Source organism: Haliotis rufescens, unplaced genomic scaffold (assembly GCF_023055435.1).
Source record: "Haliotis rufescens isolate VD_foot unplaced genomic scaffold, xgHalRufe1.0.p SCAF_7, whole genome shotgun sequence".
In the NCBI taxonomy this organism is placed as follows: Eukaryota; Metazoa; Mollusca; class Gastropoda; order Lepetellida; family Haliotidae; genus Haliotis; species Haliotis rufescens.
In genome coordinates, this window is record NW_025964361.1 from 29,464,294 (window position 1) to 29,483,871 (window position 19,578).

Consider the following 19,578-nt stretch of genomic DNA (forward strand, 5'->3'; position numbering starts at 1 on the left):
ATATTTGTTCGATGATTCCTGGTTCGCATGATCTTCGTGAAACAAGAGTGTCCACTAAACTATATCAAAGCCCAGTTTCCGCCCTTGCCATTTTAAGCCTACTCAACATGGCTGGATCATGGTGTTACCCGTGTAGAACCCGTGCTGTGCCCGAATATGCTTATCATAAGAGGCGAGGCTAGCTATCTTGGTTGATGCATGTCATCGTCTCCCAGTTGCGTGGATCGATGCTCATGATGTCAATCACTGGATTGTCTGCTGTGTGCTGCGTTAAACAACAAACAAATCTTATTTCGAATGGCTTCACAAAGATAACTGTAATATCAGCATGCATCCCAAACAGACAAACAAGATGACAGATTACCACAGTAAAGACAACTGACGTATTTGGCTTTTACGGTAATAGAGGAATACAGACATGGGAACTCGTTATTGGTCAGTAAATATAAATATATACCCCCTATATGTAAGTAGAGAATATAGGGGGTATATATTTTTATTAACTGACCAATAACGAGTTCCTGTGAATACAGACTACTCAGTATCAAGTAACACTGCACATTGCGATAACAGGGGTCGTCTGTAAATAGCACCGAATCACTGCGACAAGCGTGTAGTTGTTCAAGTTAAAAAGGAAGGAAGTTTAAACTCAAATAGAAACTTAGTACTTGGGCAAGTTGAACCACTTCGAAAATATTTATCTTAGCTTAATTTTAGAATGACCACAGTGCAAATTCAACTGGCAGTAGCTGTTGATTTTGTAAAAAGTTCTCTGATTGGACGACTATCGATATGTGCAAAGGTCCACTCACATATTAACACTGTTATCTGTCGTTTACCAAATTGAAATAATATGATAACAACTGGTCAAGGCTGAACTCGAGGCAAAAGACGATTACTCAAAATCTTGGATTCCCGAGGTTTGACTTAAATATAAATTCACTTTAGTTAAATGTCCCAGATTGAAAACTTGTAATGTCGACATCAGTACTGACGTATTTACGGACGGGCTAGGAGTTGTTCGTTAATTGTTTAACGCCGCACAATATTCCAGCTATATAACGGCGGTCTGTAAATAATCGAGTCTGGACCAGACAATCCAGTAATTGATATCATGAGCATCGATCTACACAATTGGGATACGATGACATGCATCAACCAAATCAGCGAGCCTGACCACCCGATCCCGTTAGTTGCCTCTTACGGCAAGCTTAGTCGCCTCTTACAGTTAGCATTGTTTGCTGAAGACCTATTCTAACCCGGATCTTCACAGAGGTACAAGAAAGGGTTGCCGAAGATCTATTCTAACCCGGATCTTCACAGAAGTACAAGAAAGGGTTGCTGTAGACCTATTCTAACCCGGATCTTCACAGAGGTACAAGAAAGGGTTGCGGAAAATCTATTCTAACCCGGATCTTCACAGGGGTACAAGAAAGGGTTGCCGAAGATCTATTCTAACCCGGATCTTCACAGAGGTACAAGAAAGGGTTGCTGTAGATCTATTCTAACCCGGATCTTCTCAGAGGTACAAGAAAGGGTTGCTGGAGATCTATTCTAACCCGGATCTTCTCAGAGGTACAAGAAAGGGTTGCCGAAGATCTATTCTAACCCGGATCTTCACAGAGGTACAAGAAGGGGTTGCTGAAGACCTATTCTAACCCAGATCTTCACAGAGGTACAAGAAAGGGTTGTTGAAGATCTATTCTAACCCGTATCTGGATAATATCCAAATGGAACGTCTAGACTTGAGACCGACTAGTCTGGCCCAGGTTTATTAATGTGCTTGCCGTCGTTATACAGCTGCAACACTGCTGACTGCGGCGTAAAACAACAGTGTTAACCACTCACTACTGCCTCATAGTAGTCTTAATAACGTGTTTCCTCCAGGAGTTATCAGTTCGGCTCAGTGTAGAGAACGCGGGGGTGGTCATCACTATTTGATAATGATTCATCATCACATGATATGATATGGTCGATCTCAATAAAATCAGATGATGGTCGGAAGAAAGGTCGTTCTGACTTGACCTGTAATGGAATATCCTAAGACAACTGTGTAGCGGCAGCAAGCACTAAAATCTGATTTTAATGAGATTGATGATATGGTCACAATCGTAAAATGGACTGATTTTAGAAGAACGATAAATGATGATGGGAAGGTTTTAGTAGCTTTTATTTAGCCTACTGTATTTGTATGTCATGGGACCTTGGAGAGTGGATCGATTCTGAATCAATGACGGGAACACTATTAGTAACAACTCATGCATTTTTTAGATATATCGGTTGTGGCTTTCGTTCGAAAAAAATGACCGTCTCTACATCCTTTTACTCTTGGAGATTAGACCCGTGAAGATCCGGGTTAGAATAGGTCTTCAGCAACCCATGCTTGCCGTAAAAGGCGACTAGGTTTGCCGTAGGGGGCGACTAACGGGATCGGCAGGTCAGGTTCGCTGACTTGGTTGATGCATGTCATCGATCCCTATTGCGTGGCTCGATGCTCATGATATCAATCACTGGATTGTCTGGTCCAGACTCGATTATTTACAGACCGCCGTCATAAAGCTGGAATATTGCTGAGTGCGGCGTAAGACAACAAATCAATCTTTGACATTTGCTAGCCAAAGTGTTACTTGAATGCTACCGACAAAAGGGGAACTAATGACTTGAATGTATAGCTATCGTCAAGAGCCCAAGTTGCCCGAAAGTTTGGGAAATCTAACTGTAATTTGTTGACTGCCAGTTAAGTGCCGTCAAACGGTTGGGGTTGAAATGACACCTTGACGTGGAGCCCGTCTGAAAGCAAGACGTCCTGTGAAGGATGTGACCGTAACGGCTTACCATAAGCGGCACAAAACAGGGACTGGTTGAGCGCCCATGTTTACAGAGGAATCAAGGTTTTGCTTCCGATTCACAGTTGGGCAGAAAACGTTGTTGATGACGTAGCGGCGAGCGGTATGCCAGGGCAACAATTTTTGACCATGATTGTAATTGGGGCGGTAGTGTCATGGTGTGGGGAGGTATCACGCATGACAGCTGAACTGATCTGGTTTTTGTGAATGGCCATTTGACTGGCCACCGATATGTTGACGAAATTTTGCGTCCTTTCGTTGTCTCGTTTCGAGTCATCGGTAGAAACTGGGAACTACAAGATGACAATACCAGACCAATTCGTGCCTAGGTCGTCACCGATTATCTCCGACGAGAAGGCATAAGGACATTGCATTGGCCCGCGAAATCCCCTGACATTACCCTAATAGGGCATCTGTGGGATGTCCATGAAAGGAGAGTGTCAATCTCATTAAAATCAGATCTTAGTTCTCGCTTTCGCTAAGCAAATACGTGATGACATCCAATGACGGGTCACGTCAGAACGACCTTCCATGCGACCAATCAAAGCGTCGCTTACCAGCAAGAACTTAGATCTGATTTTAATGAAACTGGGAGAGTGTACGCCGGAGATCCAGCACCAGCCAACGTGCCCATTCTTGGGGTAGCTCTTCAGGCGGATGGGCGGGCAATACCAATGGCAACCTTTCGCAAGTTTATCATCAGTATGCCATCAAGGTGCCAGATACTGACCGAAGAAACACGTTACTCTTCTTAAATCAGCTGTTTGTTATTTACAAAAGATAACTTTGAATTTAAATCCCGATCAATTTTATTGCAAACATCACCTGTGAAAAGACTCATACAAACATTAAATGCTTGGTCTTGGAAACCTAGGTCCACGTGCACATTTTTACATGGACCTGGGCCTGCTTGCACAAAGCGATCTTAGCGCTAAGATGATCGTAACTCCCATGCTTTAACATAGGCTTACAATAGTCGTAGCGCTAAGATTGCTTTGTGCAAGTGGACCCTGGGTTTCGAGTGCTCGCAGTGCTCAAAATACAAAACAAACGGCCGCATCCCTGCACTGACTTATACTTAATTAACGTGTGTGACTGGACAATACTGGACAATGCTTTCAACATCCATTCTATTCGACACATTCAGAAAACTATTAAAACATACAATAAATAAATAATAAATAAGGTATTCAAAATTCTTACAAAAATATAATATACCGAAAATAAAATCTGACATGATTTTATTAATCAAGTTGAATAAATAGTACACAAGCAAACCTTTTCACAGATTTTTACATTTATTTACAAATATTTCACGAAAGTGGGGTTGAAGGTGTCCTACCTTCCTTGCAACTTAACATTAGTTACACAATGGCTGGGGTTGTCAAGGACAGACTCGGGGCATCAGACACGGCTAGTGACTAATCCTTTACTTGTACTGATCCACGAGTGACCGTCTGACGCAAATCCTAATCTTCACCCAACACGAATCCCCAGAAGATTAGGTGTTGTTATGTAGTTCAATGTATAATACAGGCATTAGCCCGTACTCTAGACTAACATTTAGTCTCTGAAATCTTATATTACATAATATCCTTCTTGACCCTAAAAATATAAAAAATTCCCTATGCTGATTTCTAGACTTGCTTTTGTATGCATTTCTAAATTATTTTTTTTCATAAAATAAATATATTCCACGGTCATGGTGCAGGACTACCCGTACTCCAGAGACGAATGAAAATTGGAATTTTGATTATACTGGTAATTTTTAGTTCGAAAGTCGAGAAACAAGTGAAAATCTGGAAGGACTACTTTTCTCAGTGAATGAGTGTTTGGTTTTATGCCGCGTTTAGCGCTGTCTCACCAAAATCACACGGGGGACACTATACAGGGCTTCACACACTGTACCCATTTGGGGAATCGAACTCGTAACTTCGGCATGACGAGTTTGAACGCTTTAACCAGCAGCCCCGTCCCTCCCTACTTTTCTCAGTAAACCATGATCACATGTTGATTCCGGAAGTAGAATCAACGAGTCCCGAAGGCTTCCGGAAATCGAGTGATATCTCAGACCATGTTATGGATGTATAATTTCTCTATAATTTGCATAATGACCGATAGATGCATGAGTTTTACACGTTCAGAATTGCCACTGAATTCCTGGCTGAGAGTCAACAACAACAACAGTGTGACGTCATCATAATGGTGTAAGGCTATGTTACTTAAACCGTGAGTCGACGACAGCTCAACCGTGTGCGACATACGCTTGCAGCCGGAAAGCGCACGTAAAACCTCAAAAAAAGTAAGACAGCTCAACACGAACATCAACTAGCTGTTGTCACTAACATAGTCTTCTCGAAAAAGAGTTAATCTCTACGTTACCAAATGGGCAACACTGTAAATATGGCCAATATAACTACTAACATCAACCATCTCGGACTTCCAGTTATTGCAACATAAACAACACAACTAGTTTACTTATGCTAAACCGGATACGACAAAATACATATAACCAACGACATGCGATCATATTCGACGTAGCGTAGCATGCATTCAACGAAAGGTTACGAAAGTCCGACATCGGATGACTTCTGCCTCACGTGTGACCTCAGTTGGCCTTTGCCTCACGTGTGACCTGTGATGACCTCTGTCTCACGTTTGACCTGGTGGCCTCTTCCTTACGTGTGACCCCAGGTGACCTCTGCCTCACGTGTGACCTCAATGGCCTCTGCCTCACATGTGTACCTTGTCTGACCACACCTGACCCAGCTTCCAGAGGGTTGACACCTTGCCCCACACCTCTACTTGGTCGTCTGGGACTGCTTCTTGAAGCCAGGAGCGCTTGCGAGGGGACGTGAACGGATAGTCGGGATTCTCTTCTAGTGTAGCGCCCGGGAGAACCTACAAGGAAATTGGCAAACGTTACTAGGGATATTCCAATTAAAAACTTTTTTTTCAAATTTACAATTAGTCTGGTTTGAATTTTGAAATATATTTCCTTGTAGACTCCGTGGGCGGATATACAAACACGGTGGTACTTAAATACGGGAACGACTGTACCGTTACAAACTGCACTTCAAACCAGAGCAAACCACAGCAAACCAAATAGAAATTGTAAATTAGACCCAAAGGTTATGACAATGGTTCCATGCACAAATAATATAATTCAATCGTTAGCTAAAGTCTCTGATTCGGGACACATCCGCAGTACCGAACTCGATTTTGACTGGGTTCCTTCTTAGTTGCGATGACACAGTTGACACGCGTCTGGGAGAACGGGGGCTCCTCAGACTCCAGTCTTCGACCACTGTGTTGTCTGCTATAGCCTCCTCTCGTCTGCGCATGAAGCCGCTGGGCCGGAACTGCCGGGTTAGAAGGATGATGGGTTTGGAGAAAAACACCCAGAACCTCAATGTGTTGTCCACGGCGGAGGTGGTTGCTCTGCTTAATGCAGTCTTTGCCCTTGGCCTGGATTTAGGTCTCACATCCCTACCCCGTTTTGTGCCGTTCTTTTCCACAGGATGGCCATTTTGGTCGACATTAATCTGTTCCATATCTATAGCGAGCGACCTCGCTGCCAACACCTTCTCGTCAGAATTGCCATCCTGTGGTAGTTCCTCAACATCTAGCATAATGGAACGGGGAGCGTAAGCAGGCGCCGAAGATGGTCTTATTTCGCTTTGAGACCTCACCAAACCTTTACCTCTCTTCTTCCTACCCCTCGACCTTGATCTGCTCCTCGCACGAACGTTGTGGTCAGGAGAAACGCAAGTCATTGACGAAACAGGCCTAAAAGACCCGTCTCGATTGACTTCCCCACCATACATGTCTTCCCTGAAGGAAGCCGACCTGTTCCTTGCAGACTGAGCCCTGTATCTTGGTGACCTCGTGCCGCCCACACGATCATCCAATAAAGGTCGAGGTCTCTCTGTGGAGGACATAGGCCTGTCTCTCAACATGCTTCTGCCTCTATCAGGGCCCACTTCCATCCCAATGGGAGCAGCGTGAACAATGCTATGTATGTCTGGGGGGGACCCCCTAAGGTACAAGGATGAAGGGTTGTAAGACGACTCAGGAGACATTCCTCTCATGTCATCCTTACTTACATTCTTTTCACCTTCATCATCCATGTCGACGACCTTCATGTCAGATTTGTTGCTCCTTGTCCTCTTGAAGTCCTCCTTGGCCAGACTGGGGATGTCCACTCTGGTTATTTTGATCGGCGTGGATGGCGGGACGTAGTCGTCGTCGTCAACAGACTGAGGGAAAGATTGTGAATGTGTGAGTGAGTTTCATTGTATCACTAGTGCAATCATAATGTGGGAGCAAGCCCAAAGTAAACATTTATCCACATGGTCAAACCCACAAGGACGGGAACGGCGTTTTTAAGGATTATAATCAGACCGAATCTGTAACTCGAACCCATAATCATAGGATCCTGGCATGCCAAAGGGACGCAACACTGCACGGCGAATTAGAGCGCCTTAGAGGATTGTGCCCCCTGGTGGACAGAGTGACAGGGGCGAAAACTTTCTTTAACTCGATATGGTGAAGGCGTTGAAATTCGTTGACATTTCGAACAACGTTAAATTGGGCGTTTTTTATGTGATCCGCAAGACTTTGACTTACAGAGCTCACAATGCATCAAATATTTCATTTCATTATTGATTTTCAAATATAGAATACATTATTTCTAATGCATGAACAGCATCGAGGGACAGAGTTACAGTAAAGTTGATAACGACCCAGGTAGCTTTGCAATGTGTCCCACGCCAATAAAAGTCCAATATAGACACAAGGGTTTGAAAACTTAATTCTAGTTAATTCCATTTAAAACAATCGCAACGTTAAATGTCTCTGCATTCTCAAAAAAATATACTTTTAAGAAAATCGCATTTTTTACCAAATATATTTTTCTCTAATTTGCCTGCCAATGGCACTTTGTTTGAAATCCTAGGTAAAAATCCAACATTTCACATCCCATTATAGATATATACCTCGTAAAGAGATCATTAACTGCCTTTCATTGTATGGTTAATTCTTTCACAAGACCATAACGCAAATATCTCAAGTCAAGTTTCAGTAGATTCAATTAACCTCAATTCAAAATACAATTCAATATGAATTCAATGCTTACGGAATCTTTAGCGTCCCTGTAGCTCCGGGTTCGAACCTTCTTCTCTGGTTTCTCTGGGACAGGCTTCTTTCCTCCGCGCTGCATCTTGACCGGCCTGAGTTTGACCACCCCCCGGGTCTGAGGCTGACCAGGCAGCTCTTCCTGCAGACAGATGCTCCTTGTTTATATCACACTTAACAGACACATACATATAAGCGTCGTGAACTGTCTTACTCACTTAACCCCACGCGGCTAGTGTTTCCTGTGCCAGGTTGAATCATGCCTGGTCCCATCACGATATATTGCGTGATGACACTCACATGGATTGAACACTCTGGTATCTTATCTCTTTGATCTGATCAGTAGGCGGTGGTATTCGACACATCTCAATAGTCCCATTCGACAACCGCTTACAATTCTGTACACGTAACGTCCAGGTAACTTACACTCAATCTCATTGAAATCAGATTGATTACTGTCAGAGTAAAAGGTCTGATTATGATTAGAACGTTTTAGGTCGGAGTAAGATATTGAAACGATCGATTTTTCGAACCTCAAGAGAACATTTATGTCGGATTTCGTGACCCAAAATGAATTTTTGACCACATCAGGCACATGGTTTCCTGTTTTTATCTACATGTCATAAGAAACTAACCTTGGGCAAAGAACCCGCTCATGTTCACATATTGGGAAAACGCTTCCGCTAAAATCAGCATCCCCGACACATAGTAACCGTACCTTTACATTTAGCGAGGTTATACGTTAAAACAGTATTTGTTTGTTTGTTGTTTAACGCCGCATTTTCCAGCTATATGAACGCGGGCTGTAAATAATCGAGTCTGGGCCAGACAATCCAGTTATTGATATCATGAGCATCGATCCTCGCAATTGGGTTACGATGACATGCATCAACCAAGTCATCGAGCCTGACCACCCGATCCCGTTAGTCGCCTATTACAAGACATGGGTTGCTGAAGACCTATTCTAATCTGGATCTTCACTGGTACATTAAACCATTAAAAAAACATGCTGTTGAAAAGAACAGTTCATTCCTAAAAGTATCTGATCCTATGGATCCGAAAGGTTCCTTAGCATACCTCGTCATATATCAATGATGACGTGACCAAAACCTGGAAATACCATAGCCTAGCCCAGTGGTGAGTGTATTTGCTCACGAAGACCTTCCGCTATCAGCAATGGAGGAGACTTAATTTCACGCACTCTCAATCAGTCAAACCAAAAGACGTTAAAATATGGTACTTGTTGTTACCCTGCCTGGCGCTCGACATTAAGGGGCTAAAACAAGGACTGGTCGGCTCGGTGTCAGTATACTGTGTCTGAGTGGGGTATTCATGTTAAACTGCGGCATGGTATCTCAGTGAGCTAGCAAAACAAATCGGCATCAGCCCGGACTACACACACACGCACGTACGCACGCATGCGCGTGCGTCGCTACATAAGTGCAATTATCTTGGACGCGACGTTAAACCCAATTTCATCTCACCTCACTTCAACCAGTCTTACCCCACTTTCCGTACTGGTCTCCTCTACTCCGACAATGCCCTTCTGGCCGAATTTCCTCCGTAGACTGGTCTGACTGCCCCTACGGCCACTCACTCCCCTGGGGGTGATGTCCTCTTTGATGGGGGGTAACGGCTTCCCTTCGACTGGGGGAAGCTTCGTTCGCTTCCCAACCTTCGGCCGTGGCTTGGTTCCATTGCTCAAAGAAACGGCTCCTTTCGGAACAACGCCTCTCTGTGGAGCAAATGTCTTGACTGGCGTAGGTTCCAACACGGTTACTTCGTCCTCTAGACCTGGATGGACGCCCACCACGTTGTACCCTGTCGGGGGAGAAATATGCTCCTCGACGCTGAGATCAGACAGTTTACTATCCCGCTCGCTCTCGTCGGCAGAACCCATGGTCACGTGGATTGATCCGCTAGTTGTCGGGCGGAGAGTTTCCCCGGACGGACTCTGGGGTTTGTCCGGAATGGTCGGGAGAACATCCGGGGGTACTGCTCCGTCCGGCTTGTCCAATTCCTTCCCCCCTTCTTGCGTTCCCCCCTCAACATCTTTATCCCCCCTTATTTTTGCATTCTCTTTGTTCTGTTTCCACAAGCACCAGATAACGACGACAGCAACCAAAATGATAAACAGCAGACCGAAAGTGACCCCCAGGCCGGTGGCCAGAGCAGACGACACAGGGGCCGTCGTAGTAGCAGTAGCAGCGGTAGTAGTTGGTGCCGTAGTGGTAGCTGTGGGCCATAAATACAAATCTAAATACAAGATTCTGTTTGTTTGTTTGTTTGTTGTTTAACGCCGCACTCAGCAATATTACAGCTATATGACGGCTGTCTGTAATAATCGAGTCTGGACGAGACAATCCAGTGATTGACACCATGACCATCGATCCACCCAAATGGGATACGATGACATGCATCAACTAAGTCAGCGAGCCTGACCACCCGATCCCGTTAGCCGCCTCTTATACTTACGACAAGCATAGTCGCCTTTTACGGCAAGCATTGGTTGCTGAAGACCTATTCTCGCCCGTATCTTCACGGGTCACGAGATTCTGAATATTTACCCAAGGCCTCACGATAACTCGTTATTATAAAAACATGCTATTACCAGCTGGAGTGTCTACGTGTGAACCAAGTCATTGCCAATTAAGTTGGAGACCAACGGCTTTAGAAGCCAATATACACTACGGATTTAATACTCGTGTTATATAATTCTTTCAAGCGTAAAAAAAACATAAATGTTATTTCGATTACCCGCCACTTTTTTGTTTGTTTGTCGCTTAACGCCGCACTTTGCAATATTCCATCTATACTACTAAAAATAACTTAAGGACCATCCGATTCTTTCATATTAATATACTTAATATTAGTTAATCTGGCATGCAAGTCCTTATAGTCTTTTTAGTAGTATGCGTGACGGCGGCCTGTAAATAATCTGGACGAGAACCTTTTTAATCCTGTGATTGATATTGTGAACAATGATTCCCACTATTGACCAAGTCACCAAGCCTGAGCACCCGACCCATTTACATCCTTAAGTGATGTATGTTAATACAAACAGAGGTCACATTAACACTATCTAGCGAATGTTTTGTGAGAGGTTTCTGAATAACTAATTCACACAGAAAATATCTTGGAATATGTCACGTGATCGTACTGAATACTTACGGTTGCAAGAAGCTGAAACAAGACAATAAGATATATCAGTATTAGTGTTGAACATTCACATATCAGTTGTTTTTATATCTAATCGCACAGTAAGCATATCAAGTGTGGGATTATTTTGTCATATTGAAATGGTTCAAATTGGACAGCTGATTAAATGCACATTTAAAGAGAACACATTGTTATGGCATCGTTTTGCTCCGGTGTAGTCACTGGCGGCTCCAGAGAGTGGGTGCATGTGCGTCCTCGATGATCCAGTGATTATATAGATCTCCTTTCTTTTAGATAAAACACCCTGGATCCAATCGCCACAATAGATTCGTTTCGATAATATCTCATCTTCCCGAGGCATGGGAGTTAACTGACTGTAAAAGTCCAGTTTCCACCCTTGACGAACTAGACTGGAAATTTTGGGCTCGATCGTAGCGTCGATTTATGTCCCTGCTAAGTCCTTCCAGTTGACCAATCAGATTCAACCTCTGATATTACTTATATTTGCTTCAACAAAATGGCGGCGCCAAGTGAAGACAATCTTATTGATAATGAAGATCTTTTTAGGAATAAAACGGGTCTTACTTTGCGAAGCGCATCTTATTACGTGAGCACCTTGATTAAAAACATGTAAAGATTTAGAAAATTTCTGTTGACTGCATGTTGACAGTACACATGCTTTGCAAATCCTGAAATCGACCGAAATCTGCTCGGGAGTTTACGAAACGGGTGTCTAGTTTATTACGCGATTTTCATTTGACTTTGCATGAATTCGTTAGTCCAGCAACAATATAACATCAATAATACCAGCCTAGTTCGGCAAGGGTGGAAACTGGACTTATATAGTCTTACCTCGGGAGGACTGAACTATCACAATCCGTCTTAATAGAGATTTCTCTCTCGAAATCGGCCCATGGTATTTATCATAACAGAATGGATATATAAACACACTTGATCATCCAGGATAGCACAAGAGGTGCGCACCTGCATCGGACAAGCACACAGTGTGTCAAACTATATCAGCCAAATACACATAACACAAACCTCATATTTAAGCCACTTGCATAAAAGTTGTGACTATTTTATACCTTTCCTTCTTGTATCCGTGTACATGTATGCTTACTTGAATTCTGAAGAACAAGTGTGGCGCCAGGGGAGACAACTGATGTAGAGGTCTGGTTGGACAAGCATTGTTGTGGGTACTGTGTCATGTACACCTGGCTGCCTGAAGCACTCAGCACCTGAAACATGTACCACCACGCAGCTGTAGGTTTCCTGCATACACGATGTTAGACATGCACTGAACATTGATATGATTCGTGAGAGCTCCTTGCTATGTATGCTGCTACCATATAACCTCTCGGAGTATGGGGCGATGTGGTAGCCGAGCGGTTAAAGCCTTCGCTCATCTCGTCGAAGGCCCATTTCTGATGTCGCGCGCCAAGGTATAGCTGGAAGATTGCAAAAAGCGGCGTAAAACCACATTCACACACTCACTCAATTATCCATATATCTGATCAACTCTACATGCTGGTAAACTGTTTAAAGCTGACATTACAAGAATATTGCAAAACCGACGTAAGAACGTGTACCAAGTACCAAATAGCCCCATCAAGATGGCGGCTGCACGGAGAGCAACATTTTCGGAATAGCTACATGAATTCAAGCCACTATTAAAATCAGGACAAACAACATTACATTATATTTTTAGCCGAGATCACTTTTATTTCTCACAACACGTGGGACGAAAAACAAATGGTCATTGAATGGTGGCCAGGATTCACTTGAACGAGCGAGTGTTTGGTTTAAGGCCGCTTAGAACAGTATTTCAGTTATATCACGGCGTATGAATCAGTGTGTGAGTGAGTTGGGTTTAAGGCCGCTTTTAACAATATTCCACTTATATCACGGCATGTCAGCTTAATGTGGGAGGAAAGTCCGAAGTGATGCAGGTCTCAGACGTTTACCACTTCGGTGAAACCCACGAGCACGGGTATGGTGCTGACAAACCTCGAAACATAATCGGGGCGAACCGGGATTCGAACCCACAATCATAGGTTTCTGGCGTGCCCAAGGGACGCAACTCTGCACAGCGAATCGCGGCGCCTTAGACGACTTGGACCCGTGCCCCCGCGTATGAATGAATTGTCTGAAGAGAGCTCAACGTCTAAACGAAGATGACGTCATTATACATATTTCACAGCATTGCAGTACACAAAAACACAAGAAACCTGTCAGGATCCGGTTATGTTTTGAAACTGGTCAAACTGCATGGTACAAATCATTTTAAATAAAGGTTGGTTTTCATGGCCGTCATCATCAACTACTGGTGTTGTTATCGTGATGTATACTCCATCCTACCATGCATGTAAATCTGTACGTCGATGCCTCATCCGTCGTTATGTCGTTGTTGTAGAGGGTGAGGTAGGTGTTGGCCCCGCTGGTGGTGTTGTATATGCAATAAAGACTGCCTCCCGCTGTAACCAGACAACACTGCTGTTATAACGGAAGTTAGTCCAATGTCTACAATTATCCATTATGCCGAGCGACAACGGGTGGGTTAAAAAACAACTATTCCAGAAGATAATAAATATTTCGTCCTCAAGTTTAACCCCAAAAGATAAATTGTTCGCTGGAAATGATGAATTCCTAAACATTTAATGCCTTGTGAAGAAAATTGAAATTTTAGGGATGTCTGATGTTATGTAATGCATTCAAATGAACATCAACGATTTATCGCACATATTACATACTTACTGTTAATCTTTACAAACTGAATGACGTTTATTAAATGTCGCTGTTATAAGTCAGATATATTTGACAAGTCACACTGCACTGACCCGAGTAAGCGACGTTCGAGTTACAGGAAGTGTAGTTGAAGTTCATCGCTGTGGTGTCAGTGCACACTTCTAGGTAGGACCCGGATGAGCACGTGTCACCACTTCCGGCATCTAAAGAGTACATCCACTTGGCCTGCACGTCTGTCGGGCAACTACTGGCGGCGCTGGCGGCTGCTCCTGCAAACAGGTTACCACGTCGTTGTGATGCATTTTGTTAAGAGACATGCACAGTGAAACGGTTGGCCACAATACCCGTACAGAATGTTTATTTGTTTGCTTTCAATACTACTCCAGCGATATGACGACGGTCTGGAAATAAATGAATCTGGACCAGACAATATGAGTATCGATCTATGCATCTGGGATACGAAGACATGCTTCAACAAAGACAAGCAAGCATCTAACCCGGATATTCTTTGGGAAGGGGTGGAGGGACCCACTATGGAACCTTTAAATTTTTTCCTTCATCCGCCTCTGCATATGACAGACAAGAAGTGGCCCGTGAAGATCCGGGTTAGAATAGGTCTTCAGCAATCCATGCTTGCCGTAAAAGGCGACTATGCTTGTCGTGAGAGGCAACCAATGGGATCGGGTGGACAGACTCGCTGACTTGGTTAATGCATGTCATCGATCCCAATTGCGTGGATCGATGCTCATGTTGGCAATCACTGGATTGTCTGGTCAAGACTCGATTACTTACTTACTCGATGCAGTAACCCCTCCTCTCCCCAACACACACACACACACACACACACACACACACACACACACACCTCTGTTGCTATACTCAGATATTACGGCCTACAAGCTATATCATATGGCTATTTATATGTCATGTAAATATGAAACAGAATAATAGGATCAGTTTTCATTAGCACGTCATAACCTCGTTATACATACGTACCGCTTTTGACCATGACGTCGTGTGTGCCGATGGTGTAACTGACGTCATCACAGATGAGGGCCTGTGTGATAGTTGTTCCATCTGCGAAGATCTTCACCTTGTCATTGCCGGCACCTGCCTCCCTACCTGCATCACAGTAACATTCATAGTTCATAAGCACTGGGACTTATTTTCATCACCCTATTTGCAGATTTTATTCTTAACCGTAGTGTATAGGTTGTTGAAATTAAAATAACAAAAAAACATTCAAAGGCTTGTTTTACCAGAATTTTGTGGTCGTGTGATTTAAAGATAAAAGTTTTTTATTTGAATTTTGGTAATAGCTTCTCATCCCATACTGGCATACTTTCATTACTAATTATCCCGATATTAGGTTCTGGCGTGACCAAAGGACGCAACTCTGCACAGCAAATTGCGGCGCCTTAGACGACTGGGCCACCAGTGCCCCGTATTTATAAGAAAAATGGGGATAAAATACATTGGATTATCGTAAGACTAGGATAAGTTCTGGGTGTCTAGACATCAGCTTAAGTAAAATGGTGTCGTGAAGAGCATGGATGGATAATAGGATGACGTGATAATATAAACAATATCAAGTTTAGTTGGTCGCGCTGGTTCGGGAAGGACTTGCTTGAGATTTGCTTAAATATTTGAACAAAATAAATTATCAAGAATGAGACAGAACTTGTTTAGGCAAGAGGACTTTGGCATCAGACATGCACGTGTCTAGGTTTTGTGTTGATTTCTCCATATTGCCTCTGAACACATTAATGTGAACACAAAGTTATCGTGTTTAGAACTAAACAATATGTCTTACTTGACCCCAGGTTGTAGTAGAAGGCGTTGGAGTTGATGGCGTTGAGGTCCATGCAGAGATAGGCGTACCAGGTGAGGCCGACATAGGAGAAACTATTCGATCTGGAGACAAAAGAAACGATAACGCTGCAACATACACATAAGTGAGGAAGTTAGGTTTGATCTGTCGTAATCAAGATTATCGCGGCGGCCTGTAAATAAGTCTGGATCAAACAAACCAGTGACAGAAAACATGAGCAACGACCACGCCATCGGGACACGATGACATTCTTCACTCAGCCACAGATCCTATTTTTTGTCAGTTCTTTCAAGAGTTATGTACAAGGGTCCTTTTCTGACCAAGAGTCCTCACAGGGCAATGTGCGGGTAAGACAATGATGAATAAAATAGCAACGACCAACGCCATCCGGATACGATGACACGCATTCAAGAATTCGATTAACGTCACAGTACAGTCCATCCAATACCCAGTTAAGTTGGCTTGTGCTACAAGCTTAAGATACTGGGTACCTGAAGTCATATTCCCAAGATGTGATGCGGCTGGAATATCGTTAAATGTAGAGTAAAAACTTGATGCAATAATGGGGGAAATATTAGGCTCTTGCGACATGCATAGTCGCCTCTTATGGCAAGCATAGGTTGCTGGAGACGTATTCTTCCCCGGATCTTCACGGGTGACATATAGGAAGTGATCGTGATGGTGTAACACCATACAGCAATATTACCGCATTATTACGGCAGGGACAACAAAAATACCGTATACTTATGAGGAACTGAAGCATTGTCTTAGGTGTGACCAGCGAACGCTTTAGCCATACATCTGTCCCATCGCGCTCAAAACATGAAGCAATCTCATTAAAATCAGATCTAAGTTCTCGCTGCCGTTAAACAAAGATCTGAGGACATCCCATTACGGGTCACGTCAGAACGACCTTTCGCGAACTTTGACCGACCACTGAAATGACTAACAAGAAGTCGACATCAGCCAATTAGAAAGCAGCTCTCTCGAGCTTTACCGCACTCGTTTCAACCTGGCGACTTCCATTTCAGACTACCCTTGAAAAATATGTTGACACAGTTCTCGATTAAAATTTTGAAAACTGAACAAACGAACATTTCGGAATATCTAATATATGGTTGCGATTGTATGACAGAGCTTCTCGTGTACTGTGTAACGCCTCCTCCGTTCAAATGTTTATCCCGCGGAAGCGAGAGATAGACGATAATTTTGACGGAATCAGTCGTATGGGCCGTAACTGTCGTTCGGAATACCCCGTGTTAACTTTTTCGAGGTTGCATGATTAGAAAATACATGCCGACTGTCACTTTTATGATCTGGTAAGCGACGCTTTGATTGGTCGGATGAAAGGTCGTTCTGACGTGACCCGTAATGGGATGTCCTCACATCTTTGTTTAGCGATAGCGAGAACGGTTAAATGGAGCTGGATGAAAAATATATCGGCATGCACTGTTCATGGCAGAATCATGTCCTTCCGGTTCAGCGTACTTGCTAATGTAGAATGAACCATTATTCTGCAGACATGTGAAGGTGAAGGTCCCCTGCGAGGTCACGGTCCACGGGGTGAAGGTCGTTGAGGTAAAGGTCAAAGTACTCCGGCTACTTGTGACCCAGTCGCCGGTGAGGTCAGAGGGGAAAGTGCAGCCATCTGAAGGAAAAGTGTATGACATGGTTAATCCTGTTCAACGTAATCATGTTATTTCTTGTCTGGTCGAGACTCAATTGTATACAGATCGCCCCAATATAGCTTAAACTTTGCTGGCTTCAGCGTTAAACAACACTGAACTCACTCGCTGACATAATCATGTTACACAAGCAGCATATTTCAAATGTTAAAAGGAACATCACTATGAAGAGGCTCTATGGAGCTGGAAGCGCTCGCCAATATAAGTTTGTATTATTACCATGCGTTGGTGAACTCCTTGAAGGACCGGAAGTACTCCGCATATTAGGATGATTATTTTTGACATCATATTACTTTGTTTTTTCAAATTATTACCTACGCACCAAGCTAGTCTGAACATTTGTTTTATTTCTATCTGCCAATCTGTCTATCTAGCTAGTTGTTGGTTGGTTGGTTGTTTAACGCCGCACTCAGCAATATTCAACCTATATGACGGCGGTCTGTCAATAATCGAGTGTGGACCAGACAATCCAGTGATTAATATCATGAGCATCGATACACGCAATTGGGATCGATGACATGCATCAACCAAGTCAGCGAGCCTGACCACCCGATCCCGTTATTCGCCTCTTACAACAAGCATATAGTAACCTTTATCTCCTGAATTACCTTTTACTCCTTAAGAGGGTGATTATGTTATTGAGTCAGGCAGGCTGTTTTCTTCATGTTACTAACTTTCATAACTACCCTCCATTTTATCCAGGGGCGGTCGGGTAGCCTAGTGGTTAAAGCGTTCGCTCGTCACGCCGAAGACCCGGGTTCGATTCCCGACATGGGTACAATGTGTGAAGCCCATTTCTGGTGTCCCCCGCCGTGATATTGCTGGAATATTGCTAAAAGCGGCGTAAAACCATACACACTCACACTCACTCCATTTTATCCAGAGTCACATGTCGACTTTATCGAAAAGATAACTTATAAAATATCCTACAAGTTAGTATAGCGTCTTATAAACTACTCCCTGATCTATATCAAGAAGTTAACAACAATCACTGCATATCTCAGTGACGGCAGTAGATATTTACCATTAGGTAAACACATATTTAATGTATATTCTTTGGGGTTATCTTTATTTACAATTCTTTCTGTCGTGTCGCTATGAGAAACCTCTTGTTCAAGTACATATGAATAGATAGTGTTTTAAAGTATACTGCTCAAAGGGAGTTACGGATCATCCGATTCTTTCGTATTACTATTACAACCGGGTGATCCTTAGCGTCTTTTGAGTAGTATATAGTACATAAACGATCGGTACGTGAAAATGTAGCTTTAGAATTTAAGCCTGGCTTTTATTTTGTTTCATATTTGTTTCTCTGAATCATTTTTGAATACGACATATCAAATGAATGTTAGCAGAGATTCTGATATTCGAAATGTACTCACCAATACGGCAAGTAGTTTTCTCAAGTTATCGCTTCGTGTGGCTAACATCGTGAATTGTATTTTAAGATTGTCCATCGTGAATAGCACATGTACCAATAACATAGCTATAAAAGTTATTACGAGATAGCGTCTAACGGTATATGATAGCACATAAAATGAAAAGTCTTACCTGATTTGTTGAGGAAAACCAGTAGCACCGAAACACAGAGAAATATTTTCATTGATATAGATGACATTTTTTCCGAGACGTCTGTATCATGACATCAAACAACGTAGTTTATATCTGCCTCTTGTATGTCATCACTTTTTACACAGAAATACTCAGTTGTAGCAGCTTTTTCCCTGTTACTACTATTGCCGTCTGCTCCGTACCTCGCCGGCAGCCATGTTGATTTTTGGGTACACCTCGCTCTGAGACTGAAACTGGTCTCTAGGATATTAATCCTAATCCGTTGATACCTTGTTGGTTACTGGATGGCATTGGGGACTCCATAGCGTTAAGTGGGCACATGAATTACGGGTATTGTTACAAGTGAAGTAGTAATGCGTCTAATCAGATTTATTATTGTTATAGAAAAGGAGTCATGAAGTTGCACCAATCATTTGGGCTTAGCAAATGTCTCATACTCGCTTAATGCAGTGTATAATAATTTCTAAGTAACAACGCTTGGTGTCAATAAAGCAATTTCATGCATGTGTATTATGCTAAATGTCCATTTATAAATATATGTAAATATAACTATATAACTTTGTATTGTTCACGATTGTCTTACGATACGTGTCAGTGATTT

At 43.0% G+C, this 19,578-nt stretch overlaps 1 protein-coding gene across 3 annotated transcripts; it reads right to left on the bottom strand.

Annotated features, from left to right (window-relative positions):
- Nucleotides 1–3,648: 3,648 nt before the first annotated feature.
- Nucleotides 3,649–19,179, bottom strand: LOC124148117. 3 transcript variants are annotated; one of them, XM_046519058.2, is made up of 12 exons: nucleotides 18,957–19,179; nucleotides 17,209–17,368; nucleotides 15,703–15,803; nucleotides 14,886–15,011; nucleotides 13,982–14,158; nucleotides 13,503–13,618; nucleotides 12,265–12,382; nucleotides 11,154–11,165; nucleotides 9,487–10,217; nucleotides 7,984–8,124; nucleotides 6,964–7,105; nucleotides 3,649–5,747 (listed from the first exon to the last, which is right to left on the bottom strand). In XM_046519058.2, the coding sequence occupies exons 1-12, from the start codon at nucleotides 19,021–19,023 to the stop codon at nucleotides 5,455–5,457; spliced, it is 2,184 nt and encodes a 727-aa protein (XP_046375014.2). In that variant the 5' UTR covers nucleotides 19,024–19,179; the 3' UTR covers nucleotides 3,649–5,454. The 3 variants fall into 3 exon arrangements, with proteins under 3 accessions (XP_046375014.2, XP_046375015.2, XP_048244254.1); XM_046519059.2 differs by having other exon boundaries at nucleotides 6,953–7,105; XM_048388297.1 differs by having other exon boundaries at nucleotides 5,612–7,105.
- Between the last annotated feature and the right edge of the window lie 399 nt (nucleotides 19,180–19,578).

What these genes read in the sequence shown, in the direction of transcription:
- LOC124148117 (XM_048388297.1), bottom strand. Translation starts at nt 19,023, where the DNA reads ATGTCATCTATATCAATGAAAATATTTCTCTGTGTTTCGGTGCTACTG. An exon ending in CTCGAACGTCGCTTACTCGG is followed by an intron (nt 13,619 to 13,981) that starts GTCAGTGCAGTG and finishes GTCTGGTTACAG; the next exon opens with CGGGAGGCAGTCTTTATTGC. An exon ending in CGTACAGATTTACATGCATG is followed by an intron (nt 12,383 to 13,502) that starts GTAGGATGGAGT and finishes TACATGTTTCAG; the next exon opens with GTGCTGAGTGCTTCAGGCAG.